This window comes from Pristiophorus japonicus, chromosome 3 (assembly GCF_044704955.1).
Source record: "Pristiophorus japonicus isolate sPriJap1 chromosome 3, sPriJap1.hap1, whole genome shotgun sequence".
NCBI lineage: Eukaryota > Metazoa > Chordata > Chondrichthyes > Pristiophoridae > Pristiophorus > Pristiophorus japonicus.
In genome coordinates, this window is record NC_091979.1 from 43,759,023 (window position 1) to 43,782,140 (window position 23,118).

At 45.6% G+C, this 23,118-nt stretch overlaps 1 protein-coding gene and 1 long non-coding RNA gene across 3 annotated transcripts in view; one reads left to right on the plus strand and one right to left on the minus strand.

The window, feature by feature from the left end:
• The window catches only part of LOC139259718 (protein mono-ADP-ribosyltransferase PARP14-like), a 175,451-nt gene that overhangs the window by 18,775 nt on the left and 133,558 nt on the right, over nucleotides 1–23,118 (minus strand). For both annotated transcript variants that reach the window (XM_070875325.1, XM_070875324.1), the window contains 4 exons: nucleotides 21,762–21,941; nucleotides 18,955–19,575; nucleotides 11,532–11,677; nucleotides 1,758–1,932 (listed from right to left, as the gene is read on the minus strand). In XM_070875325.1, the coding sequence (XP_070731426.1) occupies nucleotides 1,758–1,932; nucleotides 11,532–11,677; nucleotides 18,955–19,575; nucleotides 21,762–21,941 (1,122 nt within the window). The remainder of the gene's footprint in view (nucleotides 1–1,757; nucleotides 1,933–11,531; nucleotides 11,678–18,954; nucleotides 19,576–21,761; nucleotides 21,942–23,118) is intronic.
• The window catches only part of LOC139259719 (uncharacterized), a 137,065-nt gene that overhangs the window by 15,497 nt on the left and 98,450 nt on the right, over nucleotides 1–23,118 (plus strand). The gene's annotated exons all lie outside the window — the stretch shown is intronic.

Sequence of the window (23,118 nt, forward strand, 5' to 3'; positions counted from 1 at the left end):
ATTATGAAAGAAAACTAGCACAAAATATAAAAACAGATAGTAAGAGTTTCTACAGGTACATAAAAAGGAAAAGAGTGGCTAAAGTAAATGTTGGTCCCCTAGAGAACCTGATGGCTTGCATCCTAGGGTCTTAAGAGAAGTACCGGCAGGGATAGTGGATGCATTGGTTGTAATTTACCAAAATTCCCTGGCTTCTGGGGAGGACCCAGCAGATTGGAAACTGCAAATGTAACGCCCCTATTTAAAAAAGGAGGCAGACGAAAAGCAGGAAACTATAGACCAGTTAGCCTAACATCTGTGGTTGGGAAAATGTTAGAGTCCATTATTAAAGAAGCAGTAGCAGGACATTTGGAAAAGCATAATTCGGTCAGGCAGAGTCAGCATGGATTTATGAAGGGGAAGTCATGTTTGACAAATTCGCTGGAATTCTCTGAGGATGTGGTGTATTTGGACTTCCAGAAGGCATTTGACAAGATGCCACATAAAAGGTTACTGCACAAGACAAAAGTTCATGGGGTTGGGGGTATTATATTAGCATGGATAGAGGATTTGGCTAACTAACAGAAAAACAGAGAGTCGGGATAAATGGTTCATTCCCGGGTTGGCAATCAATGAGGTGCCGCAGGGATCAGTGCTGGGACCCCAACTATTTACAATCTATATTAACGACTTGGAGGAAGGGACCGAGTGTAACGTAGCCAAGTTTGCTGACGATACAAAGATGGGAGGAAAAGCAATGTGTGAGGAGAACAGACAAAATCTGCAAAAGGACATGGATAGGCTAAGTGAGTGGCCAAAAATTTGGCAGATGTAATATAATATTGGAAAGTGTGAGGTCATGCACTTTGGCAGAAAAAAATCAAAGAGCAAATTATTATTTTTAAATGGAGAAAGACTGCAAAGTGCTGCAGTACAGCGGGACCTGGGGGTACTTGTGCATGAAACACAAAAAGTTAGTATGCAGGTACAGCAAGTAATCAGGAAGGCAAATGGAATGTTGGCTTTTATTGCAAAGGCGATCGAGTATAAAAGCAGAGATGTCCTGCTACAACTGTACAGGGTTTTGGTGAGGCCACACCTGGAGTACTGCGTGCAGTTTTGGTCTCCGTATTTAAGGAAGGATATACTTGCATTGGAGGCTGTACAGAGAAGTTTCACTAGGTTGACTCCGGAGATGTGGGGTTGACTTATGCAGATAGGTTGAGTAGGTTGGGACTATACTCATTGGAGTTCAGAAGAATGAGAGGTGATCTTATCAAAATATATAAGATAATGAGAGGGCTCAACAGGTTGGATGCTGAGAGGATATTTCTACTCATAGGGGAAACTAAAATTTGGGGGCATAGTCTCAGAATAAGAGGCCGCCCATTTAAAATTGAGATGAGGAGGAATTTCTTCTCTCAGAGAATTATAAATCTGTGGAATTATCTGCCCCGGAGAGCTGGGTCATTAAATATATTTAAAGGCAGAGATAGACAGATTTCTGAGCGAAAAGGGAATAAATGGTTATGGGGAGCGGGCGGGGAAGTGGAACTGAGTCCTTGATCAGATCTGCCATGATCTTATTAAATGGCAGAGCAGGCTCAAAGGGTTAAATGGCCTACTCCTGCTCTTATTTCTTATGTTTCTTATATAAATTCCTTCATTTGAAAATTTAAGTGCTCCTCAAACACTGTTCACTGGTTTTCTATGTCAGCCTATTTTCAGCCTGAATATTCCAGCAGTATGTCTGTCCTTTTATTCTCTCAGGTTCTTACCATTTCTCCCGTAAAAGCTTCTGTTGAAGCCAGTTTTGTTCAGTTTTTGGGAAATTTCCTTTGTCGTCCCATGATAAAGGATCTGCTCAATATTTAGCCCAGGATTCTTTCTTTGTACTGTTTCTTTCTTGACGGAATAACTTTGCCAAAGCTTGCGATTCTGGATCCTTTCGACCTAGATGAGACATTAACACAAAGTTAATTTTGAAGCAAAATTAAATCGATTAAGGGCTAGAAATTCGGTGGGATACTGCCGCTCGTGAGGATTGGAACAGGGGTGCTAAAGGGTTTACAGCCACTCAGCAAATTCAGTGTGCCGGTACTGGCGGCGCTAAGGGGTATCACCTGGGAGCGTCGCGCCAGTGTGCAAGGTCCTCGGTATCGACGCGGATTCAACATTTGGTTTGCACTGCACCTGTAGCGCCCCATAGTGACACTGCCAGAGAAAGCTGGCATGCAGAGCTATCCCGGGACACTCAGGGAAGGAATGACTGCATGAGGTAAATGTGATTGCTATTTTTTTTTGCGATTTAACTTTATTTGGGATGAGTAATGTATCGGGAATGTTTTTTGTGTTTTTTGTTCAGATTCTTTTTTTTGCAGGGAGGCCTCTCTTCAGGCGCTACGAAGCCGGATCTTTCGCTCCAGATATTCAGTTGCTCACCCAGCCTAGCACGCTAATGAAGTGTGGAAGGCTTCCCTTAGCGCTCCACTCCACTGTCAGGACACAACCACTGAATTTTGTGGCTCCCGTCACAAACCATTTTCCAGCGCTAAATTTAAGAGTCCGTCCGACATTAGCGCATTAAAAAACCTTCAACCGAATTTCCAGCCTGAAGAGTTGCAACTAATATTCAGTTATTTAGTAAACTACATTCTGTTTGAAGTATTACTGAATCTGACTGGACATTAAAAACACAAACATTTTGGGCCTAAAATTCTGAAGAGAGCCTGAATCGATCTATTAGAACGGGGTCAATGGGACAGAACCGAATTTAACTGGGATTCAATTCCGTTACTACAGTGACGCAATTTCCCAGTGGAGGGGAATAGGTGTTCTCAGAGGTCAGGTTTGGGGTAAATGTTTGAGGAAATGTCATGGAAAAACACACAAGAGAAAGAGAAGGGTCTGGGTTTGTGGTACTGCAGAAGGAGAATCCTGGTGCAACATCTTGGGGGTTTTATTTGCAGCTGCAGATCGTACCATCCCATTTTACTGGTTTTAGAGGCCCAACACTACCTGAAAGTAATGGTAAAAAGAAGGAAAATCAAACCAAAGTATTTGAAGAAGATTCCAGTCAATCGTGCAGGGCACTGGACATGTAGAGTCAAAACCAAAGGGGATAGGGGATAACTGGACTGGAGTACGGTGCAACTCAGTCTCTTTTTTAAAGTCATATATTCTGTCCTTACTTTGTATAGTTTGATTTTACATGATAATTTATAGTTTTTAGTAATTTGGGAAGCACACATGTAGGCCGCCAACCGTGGCGATTCCTGGGCGGCTGGCGCGGTGACGGGTTGCGACCATGCTCCTGACGCCAGCTTGCTCTGTGAAAAGAAACCTCTGTTGCTGGGGCTTGTGAAGCCAGCCCTGTGAGGTTCCCGGCCAAATAAAAGGAAGCGGGTCTGATGACGTCATTTGATGATGCATCATCGGCCGGTTTCCTTAAAGGGACCACAGCCACATTGATGTTGACAGTTGTGCTGTCAGTGTTCTACAGCATTGAGGTACTGCAAACCACTGACAAGCACTGCCCAAAGGTGACGGCTGCACCTAGGATCTTCCATGGCTCCCTCCAGATGCTTATGGAGGGAGTCCCTGCACGCAGGGAGGTTCTCACCCCTTCCAATGGATGGAAGAGACCTCCCCAGGGCACGAACGCAACCTGGTTGCACATGGCACAGGAGAGCACAAGCAGGGATGTCGGCAGGAGGACCTGGCTGCAGTGCTGCAAACCTTTCAATGATCTCAATAGACCACGAAACATTACTGCAAAGCCATCCTTAACCTCATTCTGCTGTGCTGCTCATCACATCCCCATCATTCTGTATTCCGTGCCCTACTCCTGCATATCCTTACTCACACCAACTTACCTTGCACATCCACCCATCCCTCTCTATCTACATAATCATATTCACATCTCACTAGCCACACCTCATACTCATCCTTATCCAGTCATACCGTCCCGTGCAGCAATGTGGTCGGGCGCTGATACCCTATCTCCTGTGCAGCATCAGGTGATTGCGGAAAAGGTTGGTTTTGTTGATGGTGATGCTGGTGTGTTTAGTAATGTTGGTGTTGGGGCTTATCGTGGTGGGATTCTGAGGACCAAGTTGAGATTTTTTCAAGAGTACCGATGCTGATGAAATAGATGGCAGCTGAAGTTGAGATGACAGAAGCAATCTGTCAATGGTGGGAGAGGTTGCTCCAAGGAGGTGACAGTCGATAGAGAGTTTACTGCAAACACTTCCAAACTGCGTACTACTCAAAAGTGTCTTTCAAATCGTGAAGGCTTTAGCTTCTGAGATTGGAAAGTGGACAGCTGTGAAATGGTAGCCTTTTATACTACTTCTGCAGCTGTCAACTAATCAATAAGATAATTGGACTAAAGGCAGATAAATCCCCTGGACCTGATGGATTGCATCCTAGGTCTAAAAGAGAAGTAGCGGCAGGGATTGTGGATGCATTGGTTGTAATTTACCAAAATTCCCTGGATTCTGGGGAGGTCCCAGCAGATTGGAAAACTGCAAATGTAACGCCCCTATTCAAAAAAGGAGGCAGACTAAAAGCAGGAAACTATAGACCAGTTAGCCTCACATCTGTGGTTGGGAAAAAGTTGGAGTCCATTATTAAATAAGTAGTAACAGGACATTTGGAAAAGCAAAATTTGGTCAGGCAAAGTCAGCATGGATTTATGAAGGGGAAGTCATGTTTGACAAATTTGTTGGAATTCTTTGAGGATGTAACGAACAGAGTGGATAAAGGGGAACCAGTGGATGTGGTGTATTTGGACTTCCAGAAGGCATTTGACAAGATGCCACACAAAAGGTTACTGCACAAGATAAAAGTTCACAGGGTTGGGGGTGATACATTAGCATGGATAGAAGATTGGCTGACAAACAGAAAACAGAGAGTCGGGATAAATGGTTCATTCTCTGGTTGGCAATCAGTAATGACTGGGGTGCCGTAGGGATCAGTGCTGGGACCCCAACTATTTACAATCTATATTAACGACTTGGAAGAGGGGACTGAGTGTAACGTAGCCAAGTTTGCTGATGATACAAAGATGGGAGGAAGGGCAATGTGTGAGGAGGACATAAAAAGGCTGCTGGAGGACCAAGGCAGGCTAAGTGAGTGAGCAAGAATTTGAAGATGGAGTATGTTATGTATGCAACATCTTGTAACCAGCATTCTACCACCATTAGAGGGCACATCTATTGGAGTCCTAAGGGATCCCAGCATCCCTTGGGAACATTGCATATAAGCAGGCTTCCCATGCTGTGCCAGCACTCTGGAGTCAGAATAAAGAGACTAAGGTCACACTTACTCAAGTCTACAGTACTCAGTCACATTGCTTTATTTGAGACATAATAAATGGCGACGAGTAATAGATAACGAACCATCATGCGAAAATGCAGAGAACTGTTCGTATCCTGGAGAAATTCTCAGGAGGTGACGATTGGGAAGCCTTCGTGGAGCGACTCGACCAATACTTCGCGGCCATCGAGCTGGAAAGGAATGAGAACGCTGCCAAACGAAGGGTGCTCCTCCTCACCGTCTGCGGGGCAACAACCTATGGCCTCATGAAGAATCTTCTTGCTCCGGTGAAACCAACAACCAAATCATATGAAGAACTGTGTACACTGGTCTGGGAGCACCTAAATCCGAAGGAGAGCGTTCTGATGGCAAGGTATCGATTTTATACATGTCAACGCTCTGAAGGCCAGGAAGTGGCGAGCTACGTCGCCGAACTAAGGCGCCTTGCAGGACACTGCGAATTCGATGGATTCCTGGAGCAAATGCCAAGAGACTTTTTTGTGCTTGGTATTGGCCACGAGGTTATCCTTCGCAAACTATTGACTGTTGAAACACTGAACCTGAGCAAAGCCATAACGATAGCCCAGGCATTTTTGTTCACCAGCGATAACACCAAACAAATTTTGCAGCATAAAGATGCATCGGCAAGTACTGTACACAAAGTAACGTCGTTTTCAGGCAGGAATGCATATGGCAGAACGTACACGCCTGCAGCTGCACAACCTCAGATGACTCAGAGTCCGCCATCAAGTGTGAATGCGAGGTAATCAACACCTTGTTGGTGCTGTGGAGGTGATCATCGAGCCCGCCAATGCCGCTTCAAACACTATGCGTGCAAAGGCTGTGGAACAATGGGACACCTCCGGTGAATGTGCAGACGAGCTGCAAACCGTGCAAACCACCATTGTGCAGAGGAAGACCGATCCATGGCGGATCAAACTGAACTAGAGACTCGAACCGAGGAGGCAGAAGTGTACTGGGTACACACCTTCACCACAAAGTGAACACCGATCATGTTAAAAGTTGAACTGAACGGCATTCCAGTATCCATGGAATTGGACACTGGTGCGAGTCAGTCTATCATGAGCAAAATGGCCTTCGAGAGGCTGTGGTGCAGCAAGGCACAAAGGCTCAAGATGAGCGCTGTTTAAACCAAGCTGAGAACTTACACTAAAGAGATGATCCCTGTAATTGGCAGTGCAGCAGTAAAAGTCTCCTATGATGGAGCGGTGCACGAACTACCACTATGGATTATACCAGGAGATGGCCCCACACTGTGCGGCAGAAGCTGGCAGGGAAAAATCCACTGGAACTGGGACGACATCCGAGCGCTTTCGTCTTTCGATGACGCCTCATGTGCCCAGGTTTTGAGCAAGTTCCCGTTGTTGTTTGAGCCAGGCATTGGAAATTTCTCTGGGGCGAAGGTGCAGATGCACTTGGCTCCCGGTACATGACCCATCCACCACAAGGCACGTGCCGTGCCATACATGATGCGAGAGAAAGTGGAGATCGAGCTGGACAGGCTGCAACGAGAGGGCATCATCGCGCCGGTTGAGTTCAACGAGTGGGCCAGTCCGATTGTTCCAATTCTCAAGGGCGATGGCACGGTCAGAATTTGTGGGGACTATAAAGTAACGATTAACCGTTTTTTGCTGCAGGACCAGTACCCACTACCCAAGGCAGACGACCTATTTGCGGCGCTGGCAGGAGGGAAGACGTTCACCAAGTTGCACCTGACCTCGGCCTACATGACGCAGGAGCTGGTGGAATCTTCGAAAGGCCTCGCCTGCATCAACACGCACAAAGGTCTGTTCATCTACAATAGATGCCCATTTGGGATTCGATCGGCCGCGGCTATTTTTCAAAGGATCATAGAGAGTCTGCTAAAGTTGGTTCCGCACACCGTGGTTTTCCAGGACAACATATTGATAACAGGTCGGGACACCATCGAACACTTGCAGAACCTGGAAGAGGTTCTAAGTTGGCTAGATCGTGTGGGATTCAGGTTGAAATGCTCGAAGTGTGTTTTCCTGGCCAAAAGTCGAATTCTTAGGGAGAAGAATCGTGGCAGACGGCATCAGACCCACCAACGCCAAGACGGAGGCCATCAAGAACGCGCCGAGACCACAGAACGTGATGGAGCTGCAGTTGTTCCTGGGACTCCTCAATTATTTTGGTGATTTCCTACCCGGGTTAAGCACCTTGCTAGAACCTCCACATGCGTTGCTACGCAAGGGAGATGACTGGGTATGGGGCAAATCACAAGAGACTGCTTTTGAGAAAGCCTGAAATCTGTTATGTTCCAACAAACTGCTTGTTCTGTATGACTCATGTAAACATTTAGTGCTAGCTTGCGATGCGTCTTCATATGGGGTCGGGTGTGTGTTACAACAAGCAAACAAATTGGGAACATTGCAACCGGTCGCTTATGCATTCAGGAGTTTGTCAAAGGCTGAAAAGGCATACAGCATGATTGAAAAAGAAGCTCTGGCATGCATTTACGGGGTGAAAAAAATGCACCAGTATCTGTTTGAGCTTAAGTTCGAGTTAGAAACTGACCATAAGCCGCTCATATCGCTATTCTCAGAGAGGTATTACTACCAATGCCTCTGCTCGCATTCAAAGATGGGTGCTCACGCTGTCTGCATATAACTATGTAATTCGTGACAAGCCAAGCACAGAGAACTGCGCTGATGCTCTCAGTCGGCTACTATTGCTCACCACCGGGGTGGAAATGGCACAGCCTGCAGACTTGCTCTTGGTGATGGATGCATTTGAAAACGAAAAGTCACCCGTCACAGACTGCCAGATCAGGACCTGGACCAGCCAGGATCCTTTACTATCCCTTGTAAAAAACTGTCCTCCATGGGAGCTGGTCCAGCGTCCCAGCGGAGATGCATGAAGAGATCAAGCCGTTCCAGCGGCGCAAAGACGAAATGTCCATACAGGCGGACTGTCTTTTGTGGGGTAATCGCGTGGTTTTGCCCAAGAAAGGCAGGGAAACGTTCATATTAAACCTACACAGTACCTACCCAGGCATAGTAATGATGAAAACTATAGCCAGATCCCATGTGTAGTGGCCCGGCAGCGACTCAGATTTGGAGTCTTGCGTGCGCCAATGCAACACTTGGTCTCAACTGAGTCAATGCACCCAGGGAGGCACTGCTAAGTTTGTGGTCATGGCCCTCCAAACCGTGGTCTAGGATTCACGTTGACTTCGCTGCCCCGCTTCTAGCCAAAATGTTTTTGGTTGTTGTGAATGCTTATTTAAAATGGATTGAGTGTGTAATGATGTCTGTTAGCATGTCCACTGCCACCATCGAAAGCCTACGAGCCACGATTGCCACGCACGGCCTGCCTGATGTCCTTGTCAGCGATAATGGGCCGTGTTTCACCAGCGCTGAATTCAAGGAATTCATGACCTGCAATGGGATCAAGCACGTCACATCTGCCCCGTTCAAGCCCGCATCTAATGGCCAGGCAGACGGGCAGTCCAAACCATCAAACAAAGCTTGAAACGTGTGTCGGAAGGCTCCCTGCAGACCCGCCTGTCCTGAGTCCTGCTCAGCTATCGCACAAGACCCCACTTGCTCACCAGAGTTACCCCAGCCAAACTGCTCATGAAAAGGGTATTCAAGACAAGGCTCTTTCTAGTCCACCCTGATCTCCATGATCATGTCGCGGGCAGGCGACATCAACAAAGCATGTACCATGATTGCGCAAATTTGTCACACGATATTGAAGTCAATGACCCTGTATTTGTACTCAACTATGGACATGGTCCCAAATGGCTTGCTGGCACTGTCGTAGCCAAAGAAGGGAGTAGGATGTTTGAGGTCAAACTTGCAAATGGACTAACTTGCAGAAATCATTAAAACCAAACTGCGATTCACAGACAGCCACGAGCAACCTGAAGAGGACACCACCAACTGGCACAAGTGGCAACCGACATCACAGTTGACCACGAAGCTGAACTCATCATCCCCAGCAGCCCAGCAAGGCCAGCTGCGCAGCAGCCCAGCGAAGGCCCAACCAACTCACCTGCATCTGTGTTTGTACCGAGACGATCGACTAGGGAGCGGAAAGCCCCAGATCGTCTCACCCTGTAAATAAGTGTACTATTGACTTTGCGGGGGGAATGATGTTATGTATGCAACAACTTGTAGCCAGCATTCTACCGCCACCAGAGGGCGCATCTGTTGGAGTCCCAAGGGATCCCAGCATCCCTTGGGAGCACTGCATTTCAGCAGGCCTCCCATGCTGTGCCAGCACTATGGAGTCAGAATAAAGAGACTGTCAAACTTACTCAAGTCTACAGTACTCAGTCACTTTGCTTTATTTGAGACATAACAGAGTATAATGTTGGAAAGTGTGAGGTCATGCACTTTGGCAGAAAAAATCAAAGAGCAAGTTATTATTTAAATGGAGAAAGATTGCAAAGTCCCGCAGTACAGCGGAACCTGGGGATACTTGTGCATGAAACACAAAAGGTTAGTATGCAGGTACAGCAAATGATCAGGAAGGCCAATGGAATCTTGGCCTTTATTGCAAAGGGGATGGAGTATAAAAGCAGGGAAGTCTTGATACAGCTGTACAGGGTATTGGTGAGGCCACATCTGGAATACTGCGTGCAGTTTTGGTTTCCATATTTACAAAAGCATATACTTGCTGTGGAGGCAGTTCAGAGACGGTTCACTTGGTTGATCCTAGGGATGAGTGGGTTGACTTATGAGGAAAGGTTGAATAGGTTGGGCCTCTACTCATTGGAATTCAGAAGAATGAGAGGTGATCTTATCGAAAGGTATAAGATTATGAGGGGTTTGATAAGATGGATGCAGAGAGGATGTTTCCACTGGTGGGGGAGACGAGAACTAGAGGGCATGATCTTGGAACTGAGATGAGGAGAAATTTCTTCTCTCAGAGGGTTGTGAATCTGTGGAATTCGCTGCCTCACAGAGCTGTAGAAGTTGGGACATTAAATAAATTTAAGACAGAAATAGACAAGTTTCTTAAATGATAAGAGGTTATGGGGAGCGGGCAGGGAAGTGGAGCTGAGTCCATGATCAGATCAGCCATGATCTAATTGAATGGCGAAGTAGGCTCGAGGGGCCTTATGGACTACTCCTGCTCCTATTTCTTTATGTTCTTATGTAAATCAATGGCAAGTCATTGAGAACCTGATACACTTACCTGACGTTTTCCCCGAGGGACGTGAAATTCGTAAAAAACATGGAAAAATGATAAGTACTTGGTAAAATTCATTTATAATACTTTTGCAGAACTTCTTAATGATGTTAATTGGCTGGCCCGCCACTTGGTGTCAACTCTGTGAACCGCAGCCAGTGCCGGCACTCTGGAAACTGACATAGAGGCGGGTTCAGAACGAGATCCGCCCCGTTGTCAATCATGGCCATTTTAACAGCAGGCCCGCCTCCAATCTCGCACTCGCAGGGCTTGTAAAATTCCGTTCATAGAATTGGTTGGAGCACAGGAGTTTGCTATAGTGCCACCACTGGTGGGAGGGTTTAAGTACAGGAAGTGCATGGAGAGATAAGATTCTTAATATATTGTAGATAGATTGATAAATGGATGGATGTCACAACAGAATGCAAGACAGATTACATCTATTCCATAAATCTTAACTATTTAATTTTTATATCAAGTCTCGAGCATCTGATACCTAGGGCTAAACATTCCTTTCATTTTCAGCTGGTTCTCGGTGATTTTCTCGGCGGTACAGCCGGCGAAAGTTTCCCTTTTGTTTTTCAATGTTATCGCCCAAATCTGGAAACTTGCACTGCCGAGAAAATACCAGGGCGTAAATTTTGTCTCAATGGAAGCCCGTCCAGATCGCTGAGGGAACCGTCCTGTAAAAGCTGCGTAAACAGGGCGGTAGGTGAGTACTCTGCAAAGAAAGGTAAGTTAAAGGTTCTTCATTTATTTATTTTTTAAATGTTAAATGGCGATTAGGTGTTGAAAGTGTCTTGGGAATGCTTTACAACTTTTTTTTTTAAGTGCAGATTTTTTAAAAAGTTTTCCCTCTTTCCTTGGTTCAACCGCAGCCTCGGACTAAATTTTTTAAAAGACACCCGTCCATAAATTTTAACTATTAATTTTTATATCAGTCTAGCATCTGATACCTAATCTTTAGTAGGAGTCTTAATAGTTTGCTTTATAGGATAAATTTAAGTAAAAAGCAACATATGAAATCAAATTTTATTGAACATCCGTACCTTGATTATGTCAACAATTGTATTCTCACAAGATATCCTGAACGTCTCTGCTACCTTATTGTATTCTGTTGTGCCCCTCTGAAGAGGAACGATCACAACTTCTTGATCTTTCATGTTAGTCCAAGTTGTTGGGAGTTCAAACGTAGCTGGAACATAAAATAGATGCAAATGTAGTAAACAAAACACATTCTGACAAAAGCTAACTTAAAAGTTTTGTTAAAATGATTGGTCTTTGCCAATCAGTTCAATTTAGATACCTGCTTCACTCTTGTCAACAGACATTATATTAAATCGATACGGAAAAGGCAATTCAGCCCTCACTCTGTTCACTGAGTCGCAAACATTTGGGGCATTAAGTGAACTTTCAAGAGCAAAAAGCTTGAAATTTGCTTCTGGTTACTGAAGATTCTTGAACAAAAACTCCCAGATATCAATCTGACATTCCAGTCTATTCAACACTTGCACTCTACTGATGATATTTCTATGGTCATAACAGGGCAGCAGTACTGGGCTCTCAAATACTTCACAATCTGTACACAACCTCATGCCTTCAGTCCTGATCTTAACCACATGTCCTTGCTGAACGCACAGTAAATTTGACTGAAGAAAATCTTAGTTCATCCATCTGAAGAGTTTACTGACAGCAAAGTGTTATGTATGTAAACCTGTAAATACCATGTCTAACCACCAGAGGGCTTATCCCCTGGAGTCCCAAGGGATCCCACAATCCCTTGGGAGCACCTGTATATAAGGAGGCCCCACAGGCTGGAGAGGCACTCTGAGATCTGTAATAAAGGATTACGGTTACACCTTACTTTGAGCTTGCAGTATCTAGTCTGATTCTTTATTCAAGACATAACAATCACAATCATAGTAATAGGAATTTAGGACCCTGCAGAACTCCTATTACTATGATACTTTACCTGATTGGCTGCCCAGAGCCATGTGACTCCAGCTCAACGCCTGCGCATGCGTCGACATGCATGCGCTGCGACGCGCAGTCGAAGGAGGCCACAGCATCGGAAAGTCGAACGTGGGTAGCAGCTTAAGGTAAGTGCGTATTTTTTTTCTAAAATGCCCACTGGAAGGCCAAAATGGAATTTCAGGGCCAATATCTTATATGTTTCGATAAGATCACCTCTCATTCTTCTGAACTCCAATGAGTATAGGCCCAACCTACTCAACCTAGTCAAACCCCTCATCTCCGGAATCAACCTAGTGAATCCTCTCTGAACAGCATCCAAAGCAAGTATATCCTTGCTTAAATACGGAGATCAAAACTACGCAGTACCTCAGGTGTGGCCTCACCAATACCCTGTACAGTTGAAATGGTAGGTGATCTGAGGCTTGGCTGGGGGCAGGCATTGGGAAGGTCAGAGGTCCGTTTTGTGAGATGGAGGTCAGGTTGTTCAGAGTGGAAGAAGGAGAGGTCAGAGTTGTCACAGCCATTGTGTTCACCGCGTGCTGGAGGAGGGAGGCCAGGACGTCGTTGATGGATGAAGGAAGGCCAGGACGTTGCCGGAGCCGCCTTATCCTCACCAACCTGCCGCTCCACAGGAGGGGATGAGCACAGGGGTGCACCACACAGAAGGCGAATCCCCCAACATAGGTAACTAGGCAGAGGATTAGCTTCCTCAACATGATTGAACACCAGTGCCTCAGGAGGCTCAGGCTATCGCGTCAGGTTGTGGGGCAGACATTTGTAGGCTGCTGGAAGAAGACCTGCTGCCAAGTGGACCTGGTGCGCATGCCTGACCAGTGGTTGTCAAAGTCACCACCACCCTCAACTTCTTCACCCCAGGCTCCTTCCAGGGATCTGCAGCAGACATTTCCAGGATATCACAGTCGACTGCCACAGATGCATCACCCAGGTGAATGATGCCATGTTTCACAAATCAGGCACTTATGTTCATTTTGCCACTGATGAAGCCTGTGTGACTGAGCAGGCGGCTCTGACTGGCTTCCCACTGCACACATGTGCCCATCAAGGCACACCCAGATTACCCAGGAGTATTCATGAACACTAAGGGCTTCCACTCCCTCAATGTGCAGCTCGTCTGCAACCACAAAAAGATCACCATGCATGCATGTGCCAGATTCCCAGGGAGCTGCCATGATTCTTTCGTCCTGCTCCAGTCCACCCTTCCTCAGACCAGACTTACTGGTTGGCTGCTTGGAGAAAAGGGCTGATGACATTCTTGAGGAGGCCAAGCAGTGAGGCCGAGGACCGCTATAATGAAAGCCACATGCTGACCAGATGTGCAACACAGCAAGCAATTGGGATGCTGAAGATGCGCTTCAGACGCCTTGACAGATCTGGAGGAGCCCTTCAGTACGCACCAGCCGGGATCTCCAGAATGATCATCGTATGTTGCACACTACACAACACAGCACAGCAGCGAGGATTGGAGTTGCAGGAGGAACAAGGTGCTGAGTGCAGAGGTTCATCCCACGAGGAGGAGGAGGAATCTGAGGCACATTGCTGTGCGGGAGGCCTGGGATAGGCTCATAATGGCACGATTTAGTTAATTTGCATCTGAGCATCTGAGTGCTATATGGATGCACTAACAAATTCCTCCCCTCCCCCAATGCCACACAGTCCTAAAATAACCAAACCATTCCTGTCACGCACACACCCATTGCTCACGGTTAAATAATATCTTACTATTCACTACAAGTGACAAGTTACTTCACAGGTAGCAGGCAAAAATGGACAAGCTGATCTCAGCTTTGAATATATTCAACGACTTAGCATCCATCGCCCTTTGGGGTAGAGAATTCCAAAGATTCACAACCCTCTGAGTGAATAAATTCATTCACATCTCAGCCTTAAATCCCTTATCCTGAGACTATGCCCCCTAGTTTTAGACTCTCCAGCCAGGGGAAACAACCTCTCAGCATCTACCCTGTCAATCCCCTCAGAATCTTATATATGTTTCAATGGGATCATTTCTCATTCTTCTAAACTCCAGAGAGTATAAGCTCAATTTACTCAATCTCTCCTCATAGGTCAATCCTCTCATCCCAGGGCTCATTCATTGCACTGCCTTTAAGGTATGTACATCCTTTCTCAGATAAGGAGACTAAAACTGTGCACAGTACTCCAGGCATTGTCTCACCAAAGCCTTGTACAGTTGTAGTAAGACATCCTTGCTCTCGTACTCCAACCCCCTAGCAATAAAGGCTAACATACCATTTGCTTTCCTAAAGGTTTGCTAACTTTTCCTTTGTTTCCTGTACAAGGACACCTAAATCTCTCGGAACACCACCATTTAATAGTTTCTCACCACTTTAAAAAAATTCTGTTTTCTATTCTTCCTACCAAAGTGAATAACCTCAACTTTCCCCACATTGTACTCCATCTGCTACCTTATTGCCCACTCACTTAGCCTGACTATATCCCTTTGCAGGCTCTTTGGGGGTGAAATAGCCAGGCGCCCTGATTACAGGCGGTAACCTGCTCAGGGCGGTACTTCATGCACGCAGCGAGGAAGTCCCGCCCTGGCCACCGTTCAAAGCAATCTTGCATGTTTCCATTTCCAGCAGTGCTAATGGGGTGCAATCAGGAGCGCTACGGAAACGTTTCACGTAGCACAGACACGCTTCAATGCCCCTCCCCTTCATTTAAAGGGGAGGGCCACTGCACACTCCCCTCACTAGACCTCTCCCCCCTTTTTAGTTCGCATCCCTATCTTGAGCCCTAGTTATGTGATTTGTAAGGACACTGGTCCCAGCCCGGATACAGTGGAGACCATCGCAATGGAACAGGGCAGCGTGCAACTGGGCTGCAGGCTGGCACCCAAAATGGAGTGCCGGGCTGCACGAAGAAGGCCCGGACCAAACTAGGGGGCAACCAATAGAGCTGACCCGAGAGTCAGCAAAACGAGCAAGTGGGGTATCGCAAGGTTCTGTGCTGGGGCCCCAGCTGTTTACATTGTACATTAATGATTTAGATGAGGAGATTAAATGTAGTATCTCCAAATTTGCGGATGACACTAAGTTGGGTGGCAGTGTGAGCTGCGAGGAGGATGCTATGAGGCTGCAGAGTGACTTGGATAGGTTAGGTGAGTGGGCAAATGCATGGCAGATGAAGTATAATGTGGATAAATGTGAGGTTATCCACTTTGGTGGTTAAAAACAGAGAGACAGACTATTATCTGAATGGTGACAGATTAGGAAAAGGGGAGGTGCAACGAAACCTGAGTGTCATGGTACATCAGTCATTGAAGGTTGGCATGCAGGTACAGCAGGTGGTTAAGAAAGCAAATGGCATGTTGGCCTTCATAGCGAGGGGATTTGAGTACAGGGGCAGGGAGGTGTTACTACAGTTGTACGCCCTGTGTTGGTGTACAGTTGGTGAGGCCACACCTGGAGTATTGTGTACAGTTTTGGTCTCCTAACTTGAGGAAGGACATTCTTGCTATTGAGGGAGTGCAGCGAAGGTTCACCAGACTGATTCCCAGGTTGGCGGGACTGACATATCAAGAAAGACTGGATCAACTGGGCTTGTATTCACTGGAGTTCAGAAGAATGAGAGGGGATCTCATAGAAACGTTTAAAATTCTGACGGGTTTAGACAGGTTAGATGCTGGAAGAATGTTCACTTACCACAGAAAGTTGTTGAGGCCAATTCACTAAATATATTTAAAAAGGAGTTAGATGTAGTCCTTACTACTAGGGGGATCAAGGGGTATGGCGAGAAAGCAGGAATGGGGTACTGATGTTGCATGTTCAGCCATGAACTCATTGAATGGCGGTGCAGGCTCAAAGGGCCGAATGGCCTACTCCTGCACCTATTTTCTTTGTTTCTATGTCTAAGATGGCAGCACGGGTCGCTGGCGACCTCCCCTTTAACTTCCGCCCCGCGATCGGATGTCGGCCAGTTTCGGGACCCGCAAAGCTGGTGCTGATATCCGCTCACAGCAGCCTCACCGGCCACGGGGCAATATTGCCCTTGAGGCAGAAAGGGATCGCCACGCACGGTGATGATGTCATTGATGGTTGCGCGATGGCCCGAGGCACTACCCGCGGGGTTCAGCCATGACAGCGCCTCAGCAAACTACCAAGCAATTACCCGGGAGTCGGTAGCCCCCCCCCCACAGGTCAAAATTTGCTTTGCGCCCCATTAGCCTCCCCCCCCGCCCCCCAGGGATTCTAACGGGCATTGCAAAACAGGACAATTTCGACCCCTTTGTGTCCTGCTCACAGCTTACGCTTCAGCCAAGCTTTCTATCATCAGCAAACTTGGATACATTGCACTCGGTCCTTTCATCAAAGTCATTAATATAGTTTGTAAATAGCTGAGACCCAAGTACTGATCCTTCGCGGGTGTCGGTAAATTTGCCCACGCCCGGTCGGTAACCCCTTAGTGCACCATTACCGTGCTCCCACAGGTGCTAACTGTAGGCGCAAAGCAGGCAAATTTCTCTCCCAAGTCTTGAATTATGACTCCCATCATTTCTTTGAGCAGTGAGCATGAATTTTGCATCCAGTCTAATGCATTAACGCCTGGCGCTAATTCTTCAACGTTTCTAATTATACCACCCATTCCTGGGCTATAATGAATTTCTAGCCCTCTGTCCCTTCCTGTCACACTTGGCTTATCTTTACCCAAATCGCTACACTGCTCCATTGCCTTGAATTTTCTCTTTAGATTTCTAAATTTCCCCTCACTTGACCTCTCCCCCTTTTTAGTTCACAGCCCTATCTTGAGCCCTAGATTTGTCAGGACACTGGTCCCAGCCCGGTTCAGGTGGAGACCATTCCAACAGAACAGCTCCCTCTTTCCCCAGTACTGGTGCCAGTGCCCCATGAATCGAAACCCCTGCCTCTCACACCACTCTTTGAACCACGCATTCATCTCTCCTATGCCATTTGCCCGTGGTTCAGGTAACAATCCAGAGATTATTATCTTTGTTGTTCTGCTTTTTGATTTGGACCATACTTCCTCCAGCTCCCTCAGCAGAGCATAATTCCTAGTTCTACCTATGTCATTGGTTCCTACGTGGAGCACTACGACTGGATCCTCCCCTTCCCACTCCAAATTCTTCTCCAGCCACGAGGAGACATCCTTACCCCTGGCATCGGGCAGGCAACAGAGCCTTCGGTACTCCCGATCGCGGCTGTAGAGAACAGTATCTATCCCTCTGACTATACTGTCCGCCACCACTACAACATTCCCTTTCACTCCCCCCACTCGAATGGCCTCCTGCACCACGGTGCCATTGTCAGTTTGCTCATCCATGTTGCAGACTTTGCCCTCATCTTATCAGGTAGCAAGAACCTCATACCTGTTGGACAAGGGCAAAGGCTGAGGCTCCTCCAGCACTGCATAAGAGTCTCCTTACCTGCCCGAGATGCAGTCACACCCTCCTGTCCCTGACCAGTAACCAGACCTGTACCACTACCTAAACTAATGGAATTTGACCAATTTTTATTGAGTAGCAAAATTCAGGTCAGTGAGTAACTCAGAAGTAGCACTGAGCCCTGGATACTTCTTCCCCGTCACCCAACCGGCAACCATTGTCTAACAAGTACCCACTATTTCTCTTCCTTCAGCTAATTTATTATTCTTAACCAGATTTTGTCATTCCTCAGATTTCAGGAGCCATTTGAATTTAACGGCTGGGGCCCCAGTTCTCCAGGGCTGAGGAAACCCGGCAGCTAAAGGTTGTTGGGAGCTGCCAGATCCAATAGTTAAGTATTTTTTAGAGCTCTCTAGTATCTCTTGTGGGCCAGGTAAAGCAGGAGTGCATCCCCAGGACCCTCAAAATCTTCTGCCACGATTTTTCACAGCCTCCCTCCCCGCGATCTTTAGTCCGCTCTGTGATCTCTCCCTCTCTTTCTCCTCACTGTCGCTCTCCGAATCCCCCACCATTGTTCTCTTATTTAGTTCCTTCTCTCCCTAAGGCATTGACTAATGCCAGAGTACAGTTCCACAGGGCCAGGCAGCTCTCCAACACCTTCTCCTAGTGATTATTCTTTATGTGTAAGCCAACTTACAGTGAGTATCAGTAGGTTATTCAACCATGAACAGCACTAAAGCAATACCTGATCAAATCCTCACCCAAAGTTCACATGCCATTTCTTTCCATCTAGGTGGAATAGCAATAGCGATCAGGGTGGACACACAAGGCTAGCCCCTGGTCTTTTAATAAACTGACCCTGAACCCAGAATTTGGATGGGTCTTTGCTGGAGCTACTGGTGTTCCCACCACACTTCCAGCTGTGTAGCAGAACCAGGGTTTCCAGGTTCGATATTGAGACATGCTCAAAAAGGAGAACACGCGTTTATTCAAAATACAGTCTAAATGAAAATGAACAAATAATCTAAAAGTAATTTAAGGACCTTCAGCATGATGTGTAAATCAGGTTTCCTGTGTAATTCTTTCAGCAAGATAACTAACCTCTTGTTTTGACATACCTCCTTCAAGAAGCCTTCTCTTAATATCCACTGCATTTCCTTTTGAATCTTCTTCTTGCATTTTGTCAAAGTTAATAGTTTGCGTTTTCCCATTTTTCACACAAACTAAGGTTTTCTCTTTATCTCGGTAAGCTTTCTCAAGGTCGTAGTTTAAAGACTGATCATAAGGCTGAAATGTTTCATTATTCACAAACTCCCACTGGACAAATGTCTTCATCCGAGCCTCTTCCTGCTTTCTATCCTCTCTATCTTTAGCAGACTGAAGCATAGAAGTCAGTTTTAAAATGGTTTCCAGAACATCAGTGTTTCCATCTATTATTATTTTCTTCTGATGGATTTCAACTTTCAGTTGCTGTTTTTCACAGAGATCTGCGATTTGTTGCCTTTGGTCGTTTGACAAACAGGCTGCATATTCATTGTCGATTAGTTTACTTGTACTGTTTTCTTTAATTAGATCTTCAACATCCTTCTGAGCCTTAGCAATGGTACTCTTTGTCATGCCATATACCTCAACTATGCCAATCAAACACTTTGCTGGTCTCAGAATGATTGGATAAACACGTTCGACTGGATAAACAGGTTGGACTGGATAAACAAGATTCACTGGAAGAGTTGTTTGCGCTGAAAAACAATAACATTTATATTACATATACATACATAATATATTAAAAAATCTTATGACTGTGCCACACTTCCTGTCAACCTTTTTCATTGTGGAGAAAGGAATTTATAATGGAAATATAACAATAAAGACAGAATATATGACTTTAAAATGAGGACGCCCCGGTCCAATTATCCCCTGCCCTCTAACACTGCTTCTGAACATTACACTTGATCTCACCTCCTGGGGAGGGTGAATATCCCTGATGATTCTCCTCCTCTTCTACCATAATCCAGGCAGAAGAGCTGCAGGAACCCTGGGAAAATGGCGCACGTGCCGTTTACACCATCTTTCTGGGATTTCTGCGGCTCTTCTACCCAAGTTTTGAGCAGGAGAACCACCGCGGAAATTCATCCCCTGCATGTAACACACAAGAGAGCAACTAGTTTTTATTAAATAGAAACTGCTTCAGACTTTTTTGTGTCTTTCTATCTCAACTATTTAAATGTCAGGAGTCACTATTATTGTAATATTAACTTTAATCATAAAAATAAATATATTCGATTCAACTTTGGTTGAAAATAAAGAATTTAAAACACTTTAGGGCTAGAAATTCGGTAGGTTAGTGCCTCCCATTAGCGCCTGGGGGGGTGCTAACGGGATGCTCAAAGGTTAGCGACTGGGCGCGGCGAATGCAGCAATGCCCGCGAGCTTCAGTGCCAGTTTCGCGCTGGCACTAACTCGTAGCGCCTGTGCCTCTTGCGCCTCGCAGACCATGACGTCATAAATTGCACAAACGCCCCGTTATCACCCCGGATATAAAATTGACTCTCGCCCCCGCTGTATCGCCTTGTGCCGACAACGTCAGCAAGACAAGGCATCATGAACTCGACTGGCCACTTGGGGAGCAGTAATTAAAGGGAATGGTTTTCAGTTAGCGCAACCTTTATTATTTGCACTAGTCTGGTGCCTGCGCAAAGTTTTTCATGTTTCACTGGTGCAAGATGTCAAAGCCTTCCACTTTGTGAGAGTGTTTGGGGCTGTAATGGCAGTCGCGCAGGTCACCTTGCAAAACAGAACTGCTGACAATTAGCTTGTGCTGCATCATTGGCCCTTCCCTTTAAGCAAGAGGCCTCTCATGCCGTTTCCAATGCGCTCGAAATTGTTTAGTGCTCTCGGACTTTAGTGCCCTAAGAGAAGTGGTTAGTGCTTGATTTAGCGCTCCATATCCCTCTTGGAGCGCTAAAACTGAATATTGCTGAAGGAGAGAATGATTAGCGCCTGCCACTACTTTCTCAAATTTTCAAAATTTAGGGCCCCGGTTGATTTCTAGCCCTTTAGTTCTGCTCACTCACTCTGTCCCCCTATTCTCTCTTCCTTCCTGGTTTATTTTGCTTTAACTTTATCGTACTTTTTTTCTTTCTAATCCACTTTTTTCGCTCTTTTCTAACATTAACATTTGTTTGTGGTCTTTGAAGTCTGAGAGTGCCAAAGTAAATAAGCTGAACTGTGGTTCTATACAAATTATTCAAGTATACCCCAGTCATCCCAACCTCCCTCCAATTCAGGTGGAATTACAGATATGGCAGGCTCTGCAATACAGCAAATACAGAAATGTTAAAATAACTACAGACGGATTAATTACTGACAATAATCAACCTTAAACGGTGCCCCTTCAGAATATACCAGACCTCAATTTGATTGACAGTAGATTTTTCACAATGTGCCTCAGAATAACTACAAATCTGTAACGTCATAGTATATATTTCAAAAGTGCAAAGTACAATAAAAGTAAGTTAGAGCACTATTCCTTGGTTTCGACATGGGTTACAACCCAATCCAGAATGACGAGGTAACATTTTTTTCTCTCTGGTGCCGGTAAGAACCTTGCTTTGAATGCGTTTGGGCAATCTTAACCTAACTCTTAGTGGATGCAACCCACAGCACAAAACTGACCACAATCCAGCACTAAATTGACTATCTCATTCCGTGAGGTGTCAAGACTGGTTAATGCAGCAAATGAGAAAGTTATACTGGCCCCATGGGGTTGCTTCCTCTGATATTGTGGCACATTGTGGGACAAGGGTGACTTGCGACAGCTTGATGCTAACAGTGCAAAATTGGAGTAATTACTGAAATGGTTTTCAACATTATGAAAAACACCTGCAGGATTATCGAGCTGACTTCAACTAAAATAGTTCCTCACCACCAGACTGCGAAATTTTGAAACGCTGCTCCATACACTGGCGAAACGGATCCATCATCAGTGAATTGAACAAAATAAGCCTTATCACAGACAGTGAAGGCTGAGTGAAGTCTACCACATAATCACTTATTGCATCCAGCAGTGCATTCACACTATCACTGGGATTCAGTTTTCCTTGCCCTAAACAAAAAGGCAGTAGATTTGTGTGGTTAAATTCAATGCAATGAGAAAGTTTAACAAAAGCAACGGCTGTAATGTAATCAAACTATTAACATCCTTGACTACATTGCTTTGCTATCAATTATTTCTAATGCATTTTTATTTTCAATTTCTACTGTAATTTTCTCCCCTCCCCTCATCTTAAGACCTCTTTGGTGGGGTTCAGTTCCACAGGCAGCGGATAACCTGCAGTACTTTGCTCAAGTGACCATTCTTCATGTGCAAGCTGAACCAGAGGGTGGCCACAAGCTATTTGATCATGGCAGAGTGGCACCACAATAGAACCTTACCCTGTAACAATCCAGACATCTCACTTTGTTACAGGTGCAAATTTTAAAATGCTGGGTGCTTCTGAGCTGCAGCCTGAAACTGTCAAACAAATTCTAGTCTATAAATTTCTCTCAGCAAACAACTAAACTTTGTCTATATTTACTTAAAGCAATTGGACCTTGTGACCTTAAAACAACTGGCCTGCTTAAAAGGTGATCTTGCCACTGGTAACAATGGTGTCCAGGGCTGCTAGGTGCTGGGGAAAGATGGAAGGCAACTTAAGAAAAGCTAAAATAAAACAATGATTTTAAAGCTTCACAGATTCCTTATTTCACCACTGTAGATTTTGTTTTTTTTTGCTACTGTCTACTACTTTATGACTGGTTCTTCTACTAAAATGTATTTATATAAGAAATAGGAGCAGTGTAAGCCACCTAGCTCCTCGAGCCTGCTCCACCATTTAATAAGATCATGGACTCAGCTACACTTTCCTGCCCGCTCCCCATAACCCTTTATTTCCTTATCGCTCAAAAATCTGTCTATCTCCACTTTAAATATATTCAATGACCCAGCCTCCACAGCTCTCTGGGGTAGAGAATTCGATAGATTTATAACCCTAGTAAAACGTCCCAAGGCGCTTCACAGGAGTGTTATAAAAGAAAAGATTTAACACCGAGCCACATAAAGAGAAATTAGGGTGGGGAACGAGGTAGATTTTAAGGAGCATCTTAAAGGAGAAAAGAGAGGTAGAAAGGCGTTGAGGTTTAGGCAAGGAATTCCAGAGCTTACGGCCCAGGCAACTGAAGGCACGGCCACCAATGATTGAGCGATTAAAATCAGGGATGCTCAATATGGCAGAATTAATGGA